Below are 15,120 nucleotides of genomic sequence, written 5' to 3'. Positions count from 1 at the left end.
GCATACAAGCCGGCCTTAAGATATCGAAACATGTAACAACCATAAATGTAGCTTCACTTGGAAACGCGAAAATATTTACGTTCGTATTGTTTCATACTTTATTGTTTGACGAGCCTTATAGTGAGGGACCACTAGAGCCGAGACTTCACCAATACAGCCGGGCAAAAAGGAGATGTGCTAAAGGCATCCTGAACCAAACCACCCAAACCAGAAAATGCTCAAAGCCACAAGTGCTTCACCTGGACCGCAAATCTCGCTTATAGCCCTTTTCTCCCCTTTCTCAGTGCAAAGTTCCTGGTCATTCCGCCCAGTTGTTCATCTTCTCCCCCATTTTCGAGATACTCTTCGCTAAAAACATCTATCCTGCGTATCGATGCAACTTGTAAACACTCCTGCTGCACTGGCCGTCTTTGTCAATGCACCCGTGCCGCAGCGTTAATTGGTGCCGTTGGGCTATATTTAACATCAACCATTCCAGACCATCAACACCGCCGATCCCTGTGCACTTCCACAGCCCGTAATATAAATTTTTCCTGTTAGTAATGACTATACGCCGTAATATTACCAGAAAAAGAGGTTTTATTATTTGGGGCAGTACCAGCGTGCCTCTGTAGACGAGAGCCCATTCGCCAGAAGCGTACCTGAACAATACCATCAAAATGGGACTTCTAAGAGACCCTGGTGCCATCTAGAGCGCTAGTAAATAGCAAAAACAGCAACTTGAAATGCTGGAATCCCATCCCCAAATACTACCCTTCTTCCCATGAGTGGTGATATCGCTGCTAATGCAAGACTTTTTCCTGAGTGGTATTCCAACCCACCGCGATTAAAATATCTCCCACAAAATATCACTAAATGTAGCACCTCCTATGTAATAATAATTCTACGAGCTGATGTAGTCCTGTCTTTTCGGGCCCATACATTAAATCACAATACATACGTGTTCCTATTACGACTACGACAGTTAGCACAGTAAATCATTCTGTTCTGCTCTTAACTACGTAATTTAACCCGAACTTTAATTGCTGCTCCCCAATTGTCTGAATCCTCATTACTCCCAATTCCTTTCTTAACTGTTGGAGTCTTTCAAGAACAAGCCTCAAATTTTATTTCCATCCATTTCAATCGACTAAATTTTTTTTTATTTTCGTCTTAATTACTCATATGCTGTGCATCATAACTTAGTTCCTCTACTAGTAATAGAAATATTAATAGAAGGATATTTTCACTCCAGCTTTTTTCATCTCGTCCCTCTGTATATATATTTGTCTTTTCTTGTGTTCACTCTTTTGGTATCGCCTTTTTGTCGGTTTTATTCCGTTTGTCACTCTGTTTGTTTCCCTCGTTGTATAACTGGAGTCTAACAACTAAGAAATTTCTTAATATTATTATTATTCTATCGGCGGAAGTCAGGTTTACGTTATTTTCTCCTTCGTTCTACACTCTTTGCTCCTGTTCCAAACCCTTGGTGCCAGATAAACTTCGTCGAGCTTCCAAAAAGTAATACCCTTTCTTTGGTCCTTTATCCACAAGCTCACACTGTCATTTCATCGGCCTTATTCACAGTGATACCCTCGATCCCATCCCAAGTCTCGTTTCTTCGTTTCTTGCCCTCCAAAGTCCCCCATCACACCACTCAGCCATGAAACCAGAATCAACTGGCTCTCAGGCCCGTCATCCAGTACAACGCATCCACATGCTCCGTTCCATTCTCCTCGTAGTGGGCCTCACAGTCATCGGGTTGGTGACATTGAACTTACATTCATCCATAGGCTTCTCCTGCCACATGAACCATCATGGAACTCCCAAAACAACTGACTCCCCAGTGAATACGACCGTTTCTACGGTGGTGTCACTTCAAGCAGCACAATCGTCGGTGTTCGACGAGTCGGAGATCGACGAATCGCTCCTCGACAAGTTGTTACAATACCCATTGCACAAATTGACAGGCTACAACGTAATCAACCAAAACACCATGACTGAAATTCACAAGAGAGCCGATGGTGATAACTCAAGTGTCCCTGGAGTCAATCCTTTCGGTGGTGCTTCTTCAACAACTTCGTCGTTCGAACCACCTAGCGACACCACTAGTTCTACCTTTGAACAAGAGACCAGTTCCACTCCACAGCCTCCATTTCAAGACACAACAAGTAGTACTCCAGACTTCTTCCCTCCAACTAGTGAAACAACCTCTAGTACTTCAGAAACTCACTCAGAAACCACTTCGCTGACTCCAACTTCCACTAAAGAGCCAGAGAAGACATCTGAAACTTCCAAGGAACAGTCGTCCCATGGATTCACAGAAGACTCTGGATCGGAAACCTCTGAAACTAAGGCAGATGACAGTAATGAAACATCTAGTTCATCTCCATCGCCTTCTGAGACCTCCAACAACTCTCCTAGCCAGACTTCCAGCGACACTGACTCTTCAACGAAGACTACAAACAGCCCATCCGAGACAACTTCTCATGTTGTGACAACTTTCAACTCTGTAGACAACGGAAGGACTATTGTAGTGACTCAAACGTCAGTTGTCACCCACGATTCTCAGCCGTCTGCTGCAGATGACAAGAGTAGCGACAATGACAACGGCGGATTATCCCACACCAACAGAATCGTTGTTGGTGTCGTGGTCGGTATCGGTGGTTCCATTTTGGTGGGTCTTATTTCGGTGTTATTCTACTTGAAGAGAAGATCTAACAAAGACTACGGAAGTGGAGGATGGACTTTCTGGAGAAAGAACGAGAAGGTCGGAAGTGAAGACTTCTTCAATGGTGAGTTGGGTGTCAGAGATAGAAATATCAACCAAGGTTCGAACTTCTAGCGATTATCGAGTCCTTAGCACATATCAGAATCAAAAAAAGAAAAATACGAAACATAACTTCACCCGCTCACGTTACGAGTCGACAGCAGAACACACTTTCCGGTCTTATTCATCTATCAAAAGTAATAATACGAATGGTTATTACCCCACCCTTTTAATACCTCGACTTTCATTTCTACTCTTATGCTTAATGGAACTGGGTCTCGCTAATCCTTGTCTCCAAATATCTGTCTTGGTTAAGCTCCCTTTGTCCCAGCACATTTTCTTTGAACAAATTCGTTCAAGATCCAGCATGCAGTTACCTTATGTTTATAGAGTTCTAGTTTATTTTGTTAATTCATTTGTATTATTGTAATAATATTGCCACTTGTAAGAACATATATAGACTTGATTTACCTGTTTAATTCCCTTTACTTACCCATTGCATACCCTTTGCAACCTATCATAATACAAGCCCCATGACACCACGATAGTCACGTGTGAACATTTCGTGAATTTTTGGGGCCAAAAATCACAACGCGTTTTTAGTGGCTTTTCTGGAGTTGATGAAGAGACGTTAAAAGAGAGGGATCAGTGACAAGGTGATTAGTAGTCTAGTACATTTTAGTTAGATTATATATCATAGTGTAGTGTAGAATTATGGAGTCGTATTCGCTATACCAGCAAACGTCATATGACGAAAATTACGCATACAAGTTCTTGCAGTTACCGCCAGATCTTCTAGCATACATCAAAGACAATAAAAATCAAGAGTTGGTAATAAAGTCTTCAACAACAAATTCGGGCCAGCTTGTAGTATGCTCGGCTAAAAAGACGTGGAAAATGAGACAAATGAACCATTCAAACTCGGTGCTATTGATGGACAATGCTAATGTGGACCACCAGAACAAATGTATCAAGAGCATAGTGCCGAACCATGAGGTAGACCAGAAGAACAACTTGATCGGGTTCAGTGAAAGTACCTACGAGTATGAGTTGATAGAAACAAAGGGATCGATAGTTATAGATGATTTGCCCAGATATCATGGAGATGAGTTGAGAGATGACACTAATAATACAAATGCCCGCAAGATCTCATTGCTGGAGCTAATGGAAAACTCCCCGATCTCAACTGAAGAGTTCTATAAATCATGGTACGAGCTCGGAGGATGTGACATAGGAGGTCAAGTATATATCTTGTCAGTGGAATACATTACTGAAGTGTTATTCATACTTATAACAACACTTCTCAGTCAGGAGTTCAACTACAAATCAGATACCATTGACATGAACAAAATAAGATCCACGATATGCAACCAGAAAGGATCCATAGACAATTCGGTGTTGAAGACAGTGATCAACAAATTTTCAGTTCATAAGGAGCAAGGCTTGCAGTTGGACAACTTCAAGATCGCCAAATGGTTCGGAATCAACGAACTATCCAAGCTCACAACTACCTTGGTTGATTCTAAAGAATTCCTACTCCAATGGAAAGCTTCTCTTCCCACATTCTACAACGTATCCTTGGACTTGCATTACTTACGAGGACACTACTGCCTGCCCATCGAGGGCAGAATACGATTTGTTAGCGCAGAAGATTTGTCTCCAACGCTTTCTGTTAGATTCAGTCAGTTGTTTCAATTGGACAAGCTGTGGAACTACGACGACTTCGTTCCATTTATCAAGGACTTTGTTCCTAGTGGAGTCAAGGTAGATCTGATCATTCTTAAGTTCGGTAAGAAGAAAAGGGTAGGAAAGAACAAATTCGTTGTGACTCCAAGACAGTAACTCCACGAACCCACCAATAAACTACTTTACGATCGAAAAGAAAATCCAATTAAATCATAGACGAACTTACTTACACTAATAATACATGGAAGCACTAACTCGTCCATAAAGTCACATCTCACTCTCGTGATTCAAAAAATGATTCAATAAACATGATTCAAAAAACATGATTCTGAATCATCATCACATATACCTCGGCGCTACCAGTCATAGCAATGCCCGAATTTCGCGATTCCCACAAGAACAAAAATAAATCCGATTGGAATTTTTCACTCAACGGCCTTAGAGATACTATTAAGATAGGAGATAGATACGTTATGGACAACCTGACGTTCGTCATCTCGCTCATAGTAAGTCACTAGCCTGTCCCAATGCGGTACTTTACATTTCAATTTTCAAGTTACTAACAATTATGCTTTATTAGAGCGGTGGTTGTGCTGGAACGTCTACAGATTTGGCATTCTTCCCAATTGATACCTTGAAAACAAGACTTCAAGCAAAAGGAGGTTTCTTTAAAAATGGAGGATGGAGTGGAATCTACAAAGGATTGGGATCGTGTGTTGTTGCCTCGGCGCCATCGGCTTCGTTATTCTTTGTGACCTATGACTCAATGAAGATATATACCAAGGATACCTTAAAGCCCACCCATAGTCATATGCTTGCTGCTTCCTGTGGTGAGATTGCTGCATGTCTCGTGAGAGTACCAGGGGAAGTCATCAAACAGAGAACCCAAACAGGTGTTCTTGGAGTTAATGGAAAGTCAACATCATGGTCGAACTTCTTGTATTTGATCCAGAATAAATCCGGTGAAGGTGTTTTCAAGGGTTTGTACAGAGGTTGGAATACTACTATAATGAGAGAAATACCATTTACGGTGATACAATTCCCCCTTTATGAGTTCCTAAAGAAGAAATGGTCAGCAGCTACTGGAGGAAAAGACCTCTCTTTAGTGAAGGGAGCTTTTTGTGGTTCTATTGCTGGAGGTGTAGCAGCAGCCGCAACGACTCCACTTGATGTGATCAAGACTAGAATAATGCTTAATCATGAAAGAGTGAGTGTGGGTCATTTGGTGAAATCAATGATCCAAGAGGAAGGCTACTCGACCTTCTTGAGGGGTATCGGACCAAGAACATGTTGGATCAGTGCAGGAGGTGCCATCTTCTTGGGTTGTTACGAACTTGTACATACGACATTAACATCCTACAATAAATCGAAGGGTATCCAACTTGTGTGAATTGGATTCACATTGTTCAAGTTGATAGAGAGGCTCATATTTCTTGTTCTCTTTGAACAGATTGGGTGGCATGGTGTAATGAACGAATATTGCATAAATTAGATAGTTTATAGAGCTACGGTTAGATAGAATCTATAAAAAGCATCATAGAGAAGGCTTTGGTTTATGTGTAGCAAGTGTAGAGATATTGGGCTAAGGTAACTAATTGCAGAGTCATTCTATGATCTCTGTTTTGGATATCTACAAGGATATTCAAAAATCTCTCTGCTTTGTTAGTACAATAGCTCAGGTATTTTAATCAAAGTTTCAGCGGAAATGCCTTTCTCTTCGTTAAAATTTTCGACCGTACCAATCGACAGCCCCTAATCACTTCCCAGTAACTCATCAGTCGATAACGAAGCAAGGGAACGACTTTCTCTGTAATTTTGTTAATTCCGTATATTCAGTTGAATTGCTGCGAAAATTATGGCCTTAAAATCATTCAAAAGCCGATTTCCGTGTAATCAGTCAAGTAACCTCATCTCACAGATCACAGATACATGTTAAATGGTAACAAGAACGTATTTAACTACTTAAACAACAGCTTCTTTAAATGTAAAACACACAATGAAAGAAATCTATCAGGATATTTCGTTCTGATTCACCAATTTTTGCCTAAGAGATGAAGTTACAATTCCAAGCACTCATAATATTGAGAGTCTGCCTAAAGAAGTATATTCTTAATACCGCACTCCGTATCTCTATCTCCATCGGAACAATACAATACCTAACTCATACTACACGGAGATACAATAGAGATGCTACACGGAGTTACAATAAAGGAGCTATGCAGAGAAAATAGAGGAGTCAAGAATATAGCAAGACTACAACGAGTCAAGAATACAACAGGAATACAATGAGCCACTGACTGTCTCCACACTAAACAACTCTTTATCAAAGCCCGTTCTCGCATTCATGTTTCTTTTAATCATATTGTAGAAATGCCATTTATTGGATGCCACAACCGCTTCCTTCGCCCGTAACCTTGATGTCATGGTCACACCGTTTATTCACAGTGTTACAGTGTTACTATCAGAGTCTCATACTCTTTACTCACACACACTCTTACCTCTCTCTCTCTCTCTCTCACTCTACACTTTACCCTCCCACCCTCTCACTCTTGTCTTGCCACCACCCACAAATCGGATACGGCTCGGAGCTCATACCGACTCCTCTCACTAACACACACTCTCACACTCACACTCTTACACTCTCACACTCTCACACTCACACTCTCACCCTGTCACATCCCCTGCAGACACCATCTCCCACTCGCTCTCTCAAACTTTCTTTTTCCTTTGAGTGATTAATAATTTCATGGCGGCTAAAGGAGACAAGTTAAAGTTATCTCTTTCATCATAATAGATCAAGTTGACATAGAGTTCGGTCAGTTCACTATCTGAAAGGTATAACCGTTAACTACAGCTCACACGTAGTCATTGCCGAGTTTTTTCTGCGATTTTATCACCAGCGAATACCGAATTGCTGAACCTATTTATCGCCTCTGAGATGTTGTCCAACCAGTTGAGAACTTTGGCAGTAAGAGCATCAAACCGCTCAGCTGTGCCAGTGACCAAGTCCGCCATCACCCACAGTGTTCGTTCGCTCTCTAAGTCGACGATCTCCGGTTTGGCCACCAACACAACAACAGGAGAACTCCATGTTTCGACTCCCGTTGATCCTCCAACTATGCCGCTGCCTCCTGAGGGATCATCGCTCTCGTTGAAAAACGCTTCGAGAAACGAATCCCAATTCGGTACCAGACCTATCTATTTGGATGTCCAAGCAACGACTCCAACTGACCCTCGTGTTCTCGACAAGATGTTGGAGTTCTACACGGGATTATATGGTAACCCACACTCGTCCACTCATGCCTACGGTTGGGAAACCGACAAGGAAGTGGAGAAGGCTAGAGAGTACGTTGCTCAAGTCATCAAGGCCGATCCTAAGGAAATCATTTTCACCTCCGGTGCCACTGAAACAAACAATATGGCCATCAAAGGTGTTCCAAGATTCTACAAGAAGACCAAAAAGCATATTATCACAACTCAAACGGAGCATAAGTGTGTCTTGGACTCTGCAAGACACATGCAAGATGAAGGATTTGACGTCACATATTTGCCAGTGGACGAGCATGGATTAATCAGCTTGGACGCTTTACGTAGCGCCATTCGTAAGGACACCATCTTAGTGTCTGTCATGGCTGTCAATAACGAGATCGGTGTTATCCAGCCACTCAAAGAGATTGGTAAAATCTGTAGAGAGAACAAGATTTTCTTCCACACCGATGCGGCTCAAGCTTACGGTAAAATTGACATCGATGTCAACGAGATGAATATAGATTTACTTTCCATCTCTTCACACAAAATCTACGGACCAATGGGAATTGGTGCCTGTTATGTCAGAAGACGTCCAAGAGTTAGATTGGATCCAATAATCACTGGTGGTGGTCAAGAGAGAGGTTTAAGATCCGGAACTTTAGCTCCACCATTGGTGGCTGGATTCGGTGAAGCCGCCAGACTTATGTTGGAAGAACTGAAGGTATGTAAATTTTTTAAAATATCCAGATTTGCTTTGTCAAGGTTGAACAGCACTAGGAGGAATCAAAAAAGCAGTCAGTAGTAGGCAACTAATCTCTTTACGCCTATTGCAAAAGTTTGAATACTATTTATGCAAGGATCTGAGGTTATACGGGGGAATGACTGTTGTACAAACACAAATTGGCAAATCTGGATAAAGATATTCTTGATTAGTGTAATCGAGCATTTTACTAACAACATTTTTAGGACGACAGAGAGCACATTACTAGACTTTCCAACAAGTTGAAGGATGGTTTATTGTCAATTCCTTCCACTCAATTAAACGGTTCTCCTGACCCTGCATCATCTTACCCAGGATGTGTCAACATTTCATTTGCTTATATCGAAGGTGAATCTTTGTTGATGGCTTTGAAGGATATTGCATTATCCTCTGGATCTGCCTGTACTTCTGCCTCTTTGGAACCATCTTATGTTTTGCATGCATTGGGAGCCGATGACGCTTTGGCTCACTCTTCCATTAGATTCGGTGTTGGTAGATTTACTACGGAAGCCGAAATCGATTACGTTATTAAGGCTATTAACGAGAGAGTAGATTTCTTGAGAAAGATGTCTCCATTATGGGAAATGGTCCAAGAGGGTATTGACTTGGATTCCATTGAATGGAGTGGACACTAGAGGAAGAAGGATTTAACAATGGGGTAAGAGATCAGGAGTAGGGATGATCATTTGTATTTAGGTATGACTTTTAGGTTATGAATTCTATATTTATTAGTTTTATACAGTGTATATGTAATTATATTCATATGGTTAAACAACAAGTATAGGATCCGAGACACTGATATATTTTCTTACAAGCGGGCATACCCCCTTGCAATGTTTTCTTGGCATTTCTGATAACGAAGGATAGCTGGTTCACTGGCTCACACGTTTTGAACCATGGCCTCTACTCTTTCAGTTGCTGATACACTAACTTACAGGTTGCCAATTCTGTGATATTGAAATAAATCAATTTCATTAAATACAAAACCGCTATTGATATAGCTCTGCTTTATCAAACTATAAAACTAACTAACATAACTAATAATCTCCAACCAGCGGCATATACATTAAATATAGCTGCAAATATTGCTAAATTTTTTCATTAAAATCATTGAAGTTGGATGAACACTCCATCGTGGTGACAAGTGGTCAAGTTGAAGGCCTTCTTAGGTGGGTAAGGTCTGTCATCCTTGGAAACCAAAGTTGGGAACATTTGGATGAGTCTAACAATGACATAAGAAGCCTCTGTTAAGGCAAATTGTTGACCCAAGCAAATTCTTGGACCACCATTGAATGGAAGATAAGCCCATCCTAACTTCTTCTGATCAGCCCATCTCTCTGGTCTGAATACTTCAGCATCTTCACCGTAGTAATCCTTGTCTCTGTGAGTGAAGTAAGGACTGTAAGCAACAGTTGTACCCTTTGGAATGTAGACAGGGGATTGACCGTCTGGACCACCACCAACTGGTAAGGTGGTTTCCTTGTTAGAAACTCTGAAGTTCATTGCAACAGCTGGGTATAATCTCAAAACTTCGTTCAAAACAAACTTCAAGTACTCACATTGCTTCAAGGCTTCGAAGGTAATTTCCTTGAGGTCTACGTTGTCACCGGAACCAAACTTCTCGTAGATTTCAGTCTTCAATTTCTCAAATACATCTGGATTTCTGGCCAATTCGTAGAAGGTGAAAGATAAGGTACCAGCGGTGGTATCTCTACCAGCAACCAAGATGTTCAACAATTGGTCTTGCAAGACCTTAGGGTTTCTAGTTTGTTTAACCAATTCGTACAAGAAAATGTAACCAGACTTGGACTTTTCCTCTAATTCTTGTGGTGTGAAGTTAAGAGCTCTGTTGACGAAGTATTTAGCGACCTTGTGCACATTAGCGTTACATTGTCTGAATTCCTTGTTGTTAATCAAAAAGTAAAGGACTTGATAGAAGGTTCTGTCACCAAGGTAGTGCTGAGATCTGTTGAAACTTTCACCGAACTGAGCAACACCTTCAATCTTAGACACTGGAAGGCCAATCTCTGCTGTGTGCATGGAGTGAACACTCTCACCGAATAAGAACTCGGTGGCGGTGTCAAGCGTGAATCTGAAGAAAAGTTCTTGGATGTCAAATGTGTTGCCCTTCTTGGCTCTGACATGTTGGGCAAACCATTGCAAGTGAGGTTCCAAGGCTTGGACATGACCGATTTGCTCTCTGGCGAATTGGGGTCTCAACATGGCTCTGGAGTGCTTCCATCCCTCGCCGTCCAAGGTGAAGATACCGTCTCCCAACAATGGAGACAACATGGCATGTCTGAAACCAAGATCGTAGTCGTTGAACTGAGTGGCCAACATGGCCTTCATGTTCTCTGGTTCGTCGGTGATAACAATCAAGACACCGAAAAGACGAAGTTGACGAGTTTTGGCAGCCATCTTACTGAAGATTGCATACACGAAATCAAGCAACTCACCTCTTTCCTTGGACTTCAACACTTCACGTAAAATAGGAATACAGAGGAATCCACCCTCCAATTTTGGAGCTGGCTTACAACCATGTTTCTTGATGAACGACTGGACGTGTATGTACTTGGTGATACCCCAGACAGCGACGAGGCCTGCTATTATGACATACCACTTGGTAAGATATTGTGCAAGATCTACTGACATGATGGTGTACTACTGTTCACTTCAATATAATAGAATATAAACTACGCAACAGCTTTCACCGACTGGGGGGGTAAATACTCCCAGATATATATATAACTACTACATTGGAAATCAGATACCTGTGACTGGGGTATGAGCTTTGATTTTGAAATTTAGGCGTGCATCTCGTCCCTCCTGTTCAACAGAAGAAGGTTTTGCTAACGTCAACAGCATGTGAAACATGAAATTACAACCCCACATGTGAAATTACTGAGCTCCCCCACATGTGAAACGGACGAACCAAAAGGGTTGTCCACCGTGAAGCGCGTGGCGGAGGATGATAATAGTGTGCAGAGATGATGGGCAGCGATGGGAGTTGTAGATGGGTGAGAAGTTGGGAGTGGAAGAGGAAGAGGATGGATAGGTCATAAACGAGGGGGGGATGAGAGAAAAGATGGGAAAGAAAGGAACCACAAGAGATGATGATATGTTTGTAGCGAAACTCGCATATGTAACCCTGGGTTTGCAAATAATACTATGTACTAAAGTAGTATACTCTTACTATTACTTACTACTACTACTACTACTACTACTACCAAATGGTGGAGTCAACAAAATATATCAATCACATCCATATATTTTTGCAACTAGACGAATGTCCCCCCGCCATCACAGAAGACAATATCGAAGAAAAAAAAAAACATCCAACAATTTTTCACAGAAAACTAGCCTTTTAGGCATGGAACAAAGACCATTATTTCCGGACTGGAACCATAAATATCTTCAATGGACCAAATAAGGAATAAAACTCCGAAATGTTCGACGGAGTTCGCTCCACGAAGCGCATCCCCCTTACTGATCCATGCAATAGTTACATAGAGTTCACATGCCTAGAGAAGGTTAGGGCAATAGCCAATGGCGTGTCTGATTTTGCATCATTTAGACTGCAGTACTCGTCGTTTACAAGATGGTGGTGGAGGGGTATACTCAAAAGAATAGCATGCACATGAAAGAGTGAAGACTTTATCCACGCATACCCACCGTTGAAGCTTATATCCCAAATAGGAAGCACTGTACTGCCCTTTTAGTGATCGAAACAGCAATCGAAAGACAAGTTCACTGTTGTCTCGTTAACAATTTTAACCTTCAATTTAGTGCTATTTTTGTTGGGCATTCTTCAGCACAGGAAAGTTCACATGATTGACACCTGCCAAACGACACAACTTCAAAAGCAAAAATCACTAGCATTTCGCATATGCAGACATTGTCGCTAGAGTCCTTCCATCCGCTAACCAACCAGGAGTGGTCATAGTATGATTGGTGGTCACTTCACTCAGTCACACGGATATCTCGTAGTATCCGGAGACAATGTAGCAACCTTTATATAACCTTAACGAAGAGCCCTTAATGAGGGGCAACAAGGGGCACATAATAATATTGCATTTTTGCAGCTGTATCTCTCGGAGTACAACATGGGGTTATCCTAAATGTATCCCCCCCTTCTGAAACCACACCGTATAGAATGCAAGGAACAAAATAAAGATAAGGTTGTATCAAACGATATTTGTTGCTGCCGGATAATGATTTAAAGGCATGAGGATAAATGGAATCACTTAAAATTTGTAAAATGTGTTCCATTTATTACAAATCTTAAGATTATGGATCTGGGAACTTAAAATCCAGAGATTTCTTCTGATATTTTAGGTTTAGAACCTCTCTCCGGTATACGATATCATCTCTTCCGATCTCAGTCGTACTTCCAGGAACCAAAACATTTCTAGCTTTAAATTACCTTCCAATAACCTAACCAATTGAAGCCGGGATATTTTGCAATTCATTTCGATCCTAGTCTAATTTGTTTCAAATTTTTGCAAAAAAATATTTCATCTTCCATCTAGACTGTTACCTCCTCCAACAGGCGTTGACCTTTTGACTTCCACCCCCTTCCATTCTCTAACTCACCTGTAATTCATGTCTAAGTTATCCCAGTAACTTGCCTATCACCGTTAACATCCATACATCAAACATCCATACATCAAACATCCATACATACACTCCCATCTGTTTTCAGTCACATACACGACCATTTTCCTGTCGCTACCATATATCAATTTCACTACCCCTATTTGCTCTTCCCAAGCGCGGCGCTACCATATACATTCCGTCCCTCCTATTTTTCAAATATTTCTTCTCCTTTTTCCCTTTTCCCCTTACTACGTTGGACCACCCTCCCACCGTCAGCATAATTTCCCCTATCAACTACCCTACTTTCTCACGTGACATGCCATATTGCTTTTCACCTCATCCGCCTGCAAAAACAATGCGTGCTATCACCAGATTACCAAAACACATAAACAAAGCTTCTCCAGACATCATTCAAGACATCGAATGACATTACAGAGTGGACGTATATATAGCTTGGTAAATCTCATCATATTGCTAGGAGGAGTGTTGAGTTCCAGAACCAGCCGCCGTTAGCACTAATCTATTTCGTTTTCGCCAGCATCCCATAGACCGAGTCTTTCCCGTGAGTGTTTACCAAACATCTCATCAAGCTCGTCTCACTTTTTTTTGTATCTTTAGCCGCCATAAGGAACACACCCCGAAAGATCATCATAGCACACATCAGCATGGACACTCTAGCCTACTTGAGTCCCCCCAAGAACCTCTCGTCGATATTATCGCAGCCTTCTTTCTTCCCAGAGAACCTTCAGCTCACGACGAAGCCCGACTTAATTCCAGGAATACCAGACGGAGTTTTGGCTTTGATAGCCCCTATTGTCGCCTACTGGGTCTACGCCACATTCTTTCACATTATAGATGTCTACGAGTTGGCTGAACAATACAGAATCCACCCAAGTGAAGAGGAAACTTCGAGAAACAGAGCTACTCTTCACGAGGTGATATACGATGTCATTTTCCAGCATGTCGTCCAGACCGTAGTTGGATACGCAGTATACAAGTTGGATCCTCCTCCCAAGACTGGACATGAATTCTATCAAATGTGGAATTTAAAAAACAACTACTTACCAAGTTTCATTCCAGACGCTGCCGTGTATTATGGATACATGTACGGATTTTCGTTTATCAAGTTAGCTATTGCCATCACCATCATAGACACATGGCAGTACTGGTTGCATCGTCTCATGCATCTGAACAAGGCATTATACAGAAGATTCCACTCTAGACATCATAGATTGTACGTTCCTTATGCATATGGTGCATTGTACAACGATCCAGTAGAAGGTTTCTTGTTAGACACTACAGGTACTGGAATTGCTGGTTTCGTAACGGGTTTGTCTCCACGTGAATGTATTCTACTTTATACATTTGCTACGTTGAAAACCGTGGATGACCACTGTGGGTACAGACTCCCATTTGACCTTTTCCAGATCATCTTCCCCAACAACTCCATTTACCACGACATCCATCACCAGAATTGGGGTATTAAGAACAACTTCTCCCAGCCATTCTTTACAATATGGGACAAGTGCTTCGGCACCCAATACAAGTTTGTTAACGAGTACAAGCAGTTGCAAGAACACATCACATTGACAAAGTACAAGGAGTTTTTGGCCAAGAAGAGTGGCGGCCGCTTTGACAAGAACAGTGATGATGAAGGTACTCCCGAGCCCAAGAAGGAACAGTAAGGAATACTGTTTGGGGCCCTTTTTTTCTTACAAAAATTAATTAATCTGCCACCATGAACATTCACCGCTTTAATCTTGTATATTTCTTTTGCTGGTTTTTTCGTTTGTTGCAAACTCCAGACTTCCCAGTGTGTGACTGTATGGCGAGCGTAGTCATAGCCAAGTTCCCTATCGTCGACATAGTAAGGATAGTAGTTTGATATCCTGAATCTGACGTCTTAATATATGAAATGATCATTTTAATGAAAAGCAGAGAACGAGTTGTAGGAAGAAGGCTCAAAGAGCGCTTTGAGCACAATTAAAATTCTATTTGAATAAATTAAAATTCCCTGGGAATTCCCCATAAGAGCAATATGTCAATCTGACATATTCATTTACTGTCCGTCTACCTAACA

At 41.5% G+C, this 15,120-nt stretch overlaps 6 protein-coding genes across 6 annotated transcripts; 5 read left to right on the top strand and 1 right to left on the bottom strand. All coding sequences in view use genetic code 12, as the record gives it.

Moving 5' to 3' along the window:
* Positions 1–1,221: 1,221 nt before the first annotated feature.
* On the top strand, positions 1,222–3,189 carry DFI1 (Dfi1p). Its single transcript, XM_064920452.1, has one exon. It carries the CDS (start codon positions 1,643–1,645, stop codon positions 2,822–2,824), a length of 1,182 nt encoding a protein of 393 aa, XP_064773966.1. The 5' UTR covers positions 1,222–1,642; the 3' UTR covers positions 2,825–3,189.
* Positions 3,190–3,396: 207 nt separating this feature from the next.
* On the top strand, positions 3,397–4,699 carry DCC1 (Dcc1p). Its single transcript, XM_064920449.1, has one exon. It carries the CDS (start codon positions 3,464–3,466, stop codon positions 4,589–4,591), a length of 1,128 nt encoding a protein of 375 aa, XP_064773965.1. The 5' UTR covers positions 3,397–3,463; the 3' UTR covers positions 4,592–4,699.
* RJT20DRAFT_51452 (uncharacterized protein) lies at positions 4,700–5,982 on the top strand. The gene is made up of 2 exons (XM_064920450.1): positions 4,700–4,941; positions 5,016–5,982. Exons 1-2 carry the CDS (start codon positions 4,807–4,809, stop codon positions 5,823–5,825), a joined length of 945 nt encoding a protein of 314 aa, XP_064773964.1. The 5' UTR covers positions 4,700–4,806; the 3' UTR covers positions 5,826–5,982.
* A 1,290-nt stretch (positions 5,983–7,272) lies between these two features.
* On the top strand, positions 7,273–9,315 carry SPL1 (Spl1p). Its single transcript, XM_064920447.1, has 2 exons — positions 7,273–8,405; positions 8,651–9,315. The coding sequence occupies exons 1-2, from the start codon at positions 7,374–7,376 to the stop codon at positions 9,077–9,079; spliced, it is 1,461 nt and encodes a 486-aa protein (XP_064773963.1). The 5' UTR covers positions 7,273–7,373; the 3' UTR covers positions 9,080–9,315.
* Positions 9,316–9,551: 236 nt separating this feature from the next.
* On the bottom strand, positions 9,552–11,096 carry RJT20DRAFT_3544 (cytochrome P450; the record flags this gene model as incomplete). Its single annotated transcript, XM_064919808.1, has 1 exon — positions 9,552–11,096. One exon carries the CDS (start codon positions 11,094–11,096, stop codon positions 9,552–9,554), a length of 1,545 nt encoding a protein of 514 aa, XP_064773962.1.
* A 2,113-nt stretch (positions 11,097–13,209) lies between these two features.
* SUR2 (sphingosine hydroxylase) lies at positions 13,210–15,096 on the top strand. Its single transcript, XM_064920448.1, has one exon. The coding sequence runs from the start codon at positions 13,706–13,708 to the stop codon at positions 14,723–14,725; it is 1,020 nt and encodes a 339-aa protein (XP_064773961.1). The 5' UTR covers positions 13,210–13,705; the 3' UTR covers positions 14,726–15,096.
* The last annotated feature ends 24 nt before the right edge of the window (positions 15,097–15,120 follow it).

The sequence above is a fragment of the Scheffersomyces xylosifermentans genome (genome assembly GCF_036884685.1).
Source record: "Scheffersomyces xylosifermentans strain CBS 12540 chromosome Unknown RJT20scaffold_5, whole genome shotgun sequence".
Taxonomy (NCBI): domain Eukaryota; kingdom Fungi; phylum Ascomycota; class Pichiomycetes; order Serinales; family Debaryomycetaceae; genus Scheffersomyces; species Scheffersomyces xylosifermentans.
Note: the sequence above shows the minus strand (reverse complement) of the source record. Positions and strands in the feature narration are given on the sequence as shown.